Genomic DNA, 5,462 nt, shown 5'->3' with positions numbered 1-5,462 from the left:
TGTTTCCCTCGCTGGAATAGCTCTTCCTATCACAAATCACGCCAGCAGGGAGGCTGGGGAATCCCGGCCCATACATCTCATCCCGGTTACCTGAGCATGGCATGTGGGGGGGAAGGGGCACTTCCATATTTATACAGCCACTGACGGCATTAGAGCACCTGACCCTGGAGAGGGTTGTGCCCCAGCTGAGGAAGGGGAGCAGGGAGCAGGCACAGGCATGACAGGGCTGGGTGGTCTGCGACGGGGTCTGCTACCAGGAAGAGGAGAGAAGCAGGAGAGTGGGTTATGGCAGGAGAGGTGAGCTCCGAGGTCAGCCTTGGGGGAGGACTAGCCGGACAGCCCAGGCCTGGGGTCAGGGCTCCCCGCTATGCTTGATCAGGTAGCCACTGAAGGTGACGTAGGTGTCGTACTCATCGCTGAAGACGGCGTTCTCCCGCTCGCCTTTGAAGAGCCGCACCCAGACCTCGTCCTGCTCCTGCAGCTCCAGCATGACGCTCTGGCTCTGCATGATGCTCCGGTCGCTCATCTGGGCATAGAGGATCACGACCTCCGCCCCGTTCTTCACGATGTGCAGGTAGGTCTCCTTCTGGTTCCAGGTGTGCACATTGAGCGCAAAGTAGTAGATGCCGGGCACGTAGCAGTAGAACCTGCCTGTGAACATGTTGAAGTGGCCGTAGAGGTTGACAAACTCGGTGTCGAAGATCAGCGTCTGGTAGTAGTCGTTGCTGTGCAGGGGCTTCTTGCGGCCCACGGAGAACGCAGCGTAGTGACTTTTGCATGGCTCCCCCACGGCCCCGATGCTCCCCTTCTGTCCCTTGGGCCCCATGTGGCCCCTGCTGCCTGCCGATCCGGCCTTGCCAAACTTCCCCTGCAGGCCTCGCTCGCCCCTGTCCCCCTTCTCACCTGGGCAAGGCAAGATGGACATTGTTTGCACTGGAGAGCCCAGCACCATCCTTGCCCACTCAGACCAGCCAGCCGGGGCTGGATGAAGCAGACAGCCATAGTGCCAGCCCCCGGGCGTGAGCCGGGCCCAGCAAAATGGGCTCCCAAGCAGAGCCGAGTGCCTTCTCAGCCTCACTGCAGCACCCCACGCGTTATAGCTCTCTCCCTGGAGGCCGCCCGCCCCCCAGGGCTTTGCTTGGACTGCGTTGCCACCCCCAAGACTCCCTGCCCTGCCAGCCCCACTCTGCAGGGACTCCAGCTTTCTCAGCCACCGAGCTTCCCCCTGGGCATTCCTGCAGCTCCACGCACAGGCTGCCCTGCAGGCCCAGCGCATCCTTGCAGCCGTGCCAGGCGCCCAGTGGTTTTAACGCCCAGTGTCTTTGCTCAGATTCTGGGCTGATTCCCACCTGTACCCTCCAGGCTGTAGGAGAGTCCCCTTCCCTGCAGCTCTGGGGCTGAGGCTGAGTCCAGTTCTGCCCATGGATGATACCGAGAGGGCCCAGGCCAGAACAAAATGCTCCCTGTGCTCCCAAGTCCCCTGACCATGCCCAGACCCATGTCCTCCGCTACCCCGGTGCTCCCTGGTCGATGCCTGCACCCCCAGCTTTGCTCTGTGCAGTGACTTGGATTGGGAGTTCTAGCCTCTGGCCCCTGGCTTTAGCACAAGGAGCGTTTCCAAATCTGGCCCTTTGTGGGGGGGCGGTGCTAAAGAAACCGAACCATGAGGTTTGTCCAAGAGCAGCAGCCCCAGTGACCAAAGTGGTGGCCCAGGGAGACAAGTGACGGCAGCAGCTGGAGCCCAGCCCTACATGTGGTCCTGGGAAGACGCTCCAGATGTGCAATGCTGCTCAGTGCCCTGGTAACATGGAGGCCAGGTGGTGTTTCAGGTTTCAGGCCCTCCCTAAAAGCCAATTTCCCCCTGCCCAGCACTCAGGGGTGCCAGGGGCCCCAGGATGAGCTGAGAGCACCTGACACCCACTCTGCATCGCAGGGCAGCACTGGCCGCCTTGTGGACGAGGTTATGAGGGGAGGTGGAGACGCAGAGCTCTGTTCTGCCCCAGCCTCTGGCCTCACACTGCCCTCCAGTCCAGACACTGCTATGGGGAGCAGGATTTCGCCTGTCCTCGTGGATCCAGGATTCTGTCCCAGCCCCCCCTGCGCGGTCCAGCCAGTGAAGTGGCTGGGTCCTCTTACCTTTCAGGATGGTGATGTTGATGTGGGGCAGGGCAGAGGAGTGCGTGGGGGGGTCGCAGCAGCGCACACACTGGGAGGGGGGAGGCTGCTCGTCCGGGTTGCGATGATATTTCTCGGGGTCCCGTTCGGCCCTGGGAGGTACCAATCAGAGAGCAGCTCTCAGGGCGGGAGCTGGGAAGCAGGCTCAGCGACTCTGGGACGAGGGCGCTGCCCCGGGATGCACTGTGGAGGCGAGGGGAGCTGCTGCCCTCGGGATCTGCTGTGTGTGGAGGAAGCCAGCCACCCCAGGGTCCTGCCCAAGCCCACTCCCCTGAGCAGTGGAGAGGTGAGCTGCTGCCCTCCCGCCATGCGCCCCAGCTGGGGAGTACCCCACCGCCTATTGCCCCACCTGGGGCAGGGCCTGCTCCAGCTCAGGCCATGTGCTGGCTGTTCTGTGAGCCAAAAGAGCCCAGTGGAAGCCCCGTCAGAGTTGGCGCCCCTGCCCCCTAACCTGGCAGCGTGGCGGTGAGACGGTGCCCGCGTTGCCTCTCCCTGCTCCTCCTCGGGGCGGCTGGGCTGGCTCAGCATGGAGTCGGGCAGCAGCAGGCAGGCCAGCAGCAGGCAGCTCAGTGTCCAGGGCCCCTCCATCCTACTGGGGGAAAGGCCAGCGGGGAGGTCAGCCCCTGCCAGCCGCAGCTGCCAGGCGCTCTGGACAGGCCCCAGAACAGTGGTGGGTTTGTCCCGGAGCCTTCCTGGGTGGGGGAGATGGAAACGCAGTGCACCCCCCTCTGGGCTGGGTGTGGGGAGAGGCAGCCTGCAGAGCTGTGGGGAAGGGCATGGGGGTCTGGACTGCCTTGGCCTCACCTAGGGTTGCCAATTTTGGTTGGACGTATTCCTGGAGAGTTAATCACATGACATAATCTTTAATTAAAGATTCATCTTTAATTCCTGGAGACTCCAGGTCAATCCTGAGGGTTGGCAACCCCACCCTTGCAGCACCAAGGAGCTGCTGAGAACTGGGTCACAAGGTCTGTGGGTGCCCTGGGTAGGCCCAGCTTGGAGAGGCTACAGGGCCCTTCCTGGCCCCCTGCCCTGAGGGCCTAAGGGGTGCCCTAGGCTGGGGTGGGCACGTTGCCAGGGCCCGCAAGCCTGGTACATGCCCTGGCAGTGCAGGCACGGCAGGCAGGGTTGGTGTAATTGCTGGTCTCCTGGCTGCAGCTTGTCCTTCCTGCAGTGGGTTTGGACTGGGCTAGAGTCCCATGGGGGGGTGCAGCCTCCCTTCACCCCACCCCATCACTGCACCAGGAGCAGTGAGCAGGCTCTGCTGAGCCACAGCTGGGAGCATCCTGGCCTCTCCTTCCCCGTGAGGAAACCGTTGCCAGGTGCACATGCCCCACCAGGCCCGGGCCCAGGCCCAGGCCCAGCCCCCGGGTCAAGTGCAGGAGTGTGTGGGGCCCCGGGCTGGGCTGCAGGATTGCTGCTGGTTGCAGGGGCTGTTTATGGGAATGCTGCCACCGGGCTCCAAGAACTGGAGCTGAAGCCACGATGTGGGGAAGAAGCTGCTGTTCTTTGTCCTTGAGGCACCTCCCAGTTGCAATGGGGAGCATGAGCCTGGCCCAGGAGGGGCTGACAGCTGGCGTAGGGTGGGGCAGTAAGGGATTGGCAGCGTGTCCACCTGGAGGGAGAGGCGCCAGGAGCATGTCACCTGGGGGCAAGTCAGACCCTGAGCGGGGAAGCAGCCTGGCAGTAAGCTGCACCAGGCAGGGGAGATGATGGAAGCTCCATCGCGGGGACTGGGCATTAGGGAAGCATTGCACCAGGGCACCGGGCAAGGGGTCTGGTCGGCCGCTCCCACCTCTGGCTCCTCAGAGCTTCTAGCAGGTCAGAGCCAGGCACCACATCCTGAGCTGCTGCCCACTGCATAGGGGGCAGGCAGGAAGAGAGACCCTGCCGGCCCCACCCAGCAGCCCTAGCTCCTGCTTCTCCAATGAATTAAAATCCACATCACCCTTTCAGGAGCAGCTCTAGGCTCTGTCTCCCCTTCCCCAGTGCTGGCCTGGGTCTCTGCAAGCCCAGGACGTGGTCACTGTGCTGGCCTTGCACAAAACACTTCTGGCCACAGCAGGCTGCTCCAGCTGTTCCTTCCCTCGAGCCAGCCCTTCCCCACAGGTGCCAGAGGCCTGGCCACAAACCTCCCTCCCCCCTCAAACAGCCTCAACCCCACTCGCCCCCAGCCCCAAAGGAGCTGCACTAGGAGGACTAGTGACAGTGAGTCATCGGGCCCAGCACCCCGAGCCAAATGCCACTCGCTGACCCGGGCGGGCCTGCTACAGCTTCACACAAGTGCCTGGAGTCTTGGGCTGGGCGGGGGCTGCTCCGGCAGAGCTAAGCATAAGGCTCCCTGGGACGGCGCTGCTCGCCTGCCTGCAAGCCGAGGGGAAATCCGGAGCAGGGAGGGCAGATGCTGTGCCAGCTTGTCCCCACAGGGCCTTCGCACTCAGTGCTGGGCAGGGAGTTACCTGGGTTGGGAGAAGGTGAGGCACGGCTCGCACGCTAACTGGTCTAACGCTGAGTCAAGCCTTCCTCAGGCTGCTGCCATTGGCGTCGTGAGTGATGACTGCCGAACCCCTGGCCACGGCGCTCAAGCTTCGCCTGCTGACTGGAAAAATAATAAGTGGATAATGGCATCTCTGGGGATGACTGTGAAGATCTGTAGCCTGCAGAGGCAACCGAACAACTGGGCAGGGGTGGTGGGTCACTAGCAGGTGTCTGCAGGGCGCCATGGGCTCAGCACGCTTCCCCCAGTGACCCCCTCCGGTAAGGCCAGGCCTTCCCTGCGTAACGAGCCCCTTGCCTGACTGCCCCAGGGACGCACGAGCACCAGAGCCCTCCTCAGACCCGGGTCCCACCAGCCGCCTGCCTGAGCAGCTCCAAGGGCCCAGGAGAGGGCAGAGCTGGGGGTGGGGGGCGCGTCTCTCATTGGGGCGCGTCCCTCCTCCCATGCCCCTCCCCTGGACAGTGGCCATGTGGGCAGCAGCACCATGGTGCCGCAGGGCGGGCTGGGCGCTCAGGAGCAGCATCTCCCCAGCTCAGCCCCCTTGTTCTCCTCCCAGCCCCCCAGTACTGGGCTTGGAGAGGAGGCTTTTTGCTAGCACCTGCCTCTCTGCTGCCACCAAGCCCTGCCGAGGCACACAGGACTGCTTGTCCCCTTCCAGCCCCAGAGGACAGGCCCCAGCAAGGAATTCCCTGCAAGGGAAGAAACCCCCCGAATGGGAAAGGGGAAAAGGGAGGGCCAAGGGGGAGTTCAGTGGGAGAGTGCCTGGAGTGGGAGTCTGGAGTGTCTGGAG

At 63.4% G+C, this 5,462-nt stretch overlaps 1 protein-coding gene across 1 annotated transcript; it reads right to left on the bottom strand.

Moving 5' to 3' along the window:
- Positions 1 to 352: 352 nt before the first annotated feature.
- C1QTNF1 (C1q and TNF related 1) lies at positions 353 to 2,763 on the bottom strand. The gene is made up of 3 exons (XM_077833677.1): positions 2,627 to 2,763; positions 2,137 to 2,267; positions 353 to 903 (listed from the first exon to the last, which is right to left on the bottom strand). The coding sequence occupies exons 1-3, from the start codon at positions 2,761 to 2,763 to the stop codon at positions 353 to 355; spliced, it is 819 nt and encodes a 272-aa protein (XP_077689803.1).
- Between the last annotated feature and the right edge of the window lie 2,699 nt (positions 2,764 to 5,462).

This window comes from Eretmochelys imbricata, chromosome 14 (genome assembly GCF_965152235.1).
Source record: "Eretmochelys imbricata isolate rEreImb1 chromosome 14, rEreImb1.hap1, whole genome shotgun sequence".
Taxonomy (NCBI): domain Eukaryota; kingdom Metazoa; phylum Chordata; order Testudines; family Cheloniidae; genus Eretmochelys; species Eretmochelys imbricata.
The sequence above is the reverse complement of the archived record's forward strand: the minus strand, read 5'-3'. Positions and strand labels throughout refer to the sequence as shown.

Coding starts and splice junctions, on each gene's coding strand:
- C1QTNF1 (XM_077833677.1), bottom strand. CDS start 2,763: ATGGAGGGGCCCTGGACACTGAGCTGCCTGCTGCTGGCCTGCCTGCTG. Junction 2,268..2,626: donor TCTCACCGCCACGCTGCCAG/GTTAGGGGGCAG, acceptor GGTACCTCCCAG/GGCCGAACGGGACCCCGAGA. Junction 904..2,136: donor CAACATCACCATCCTGAAAG/GTAAGAGGACCC, acceptor TGCCTTGCCCAG/GTGAGAAGGGGGACAGGGGC.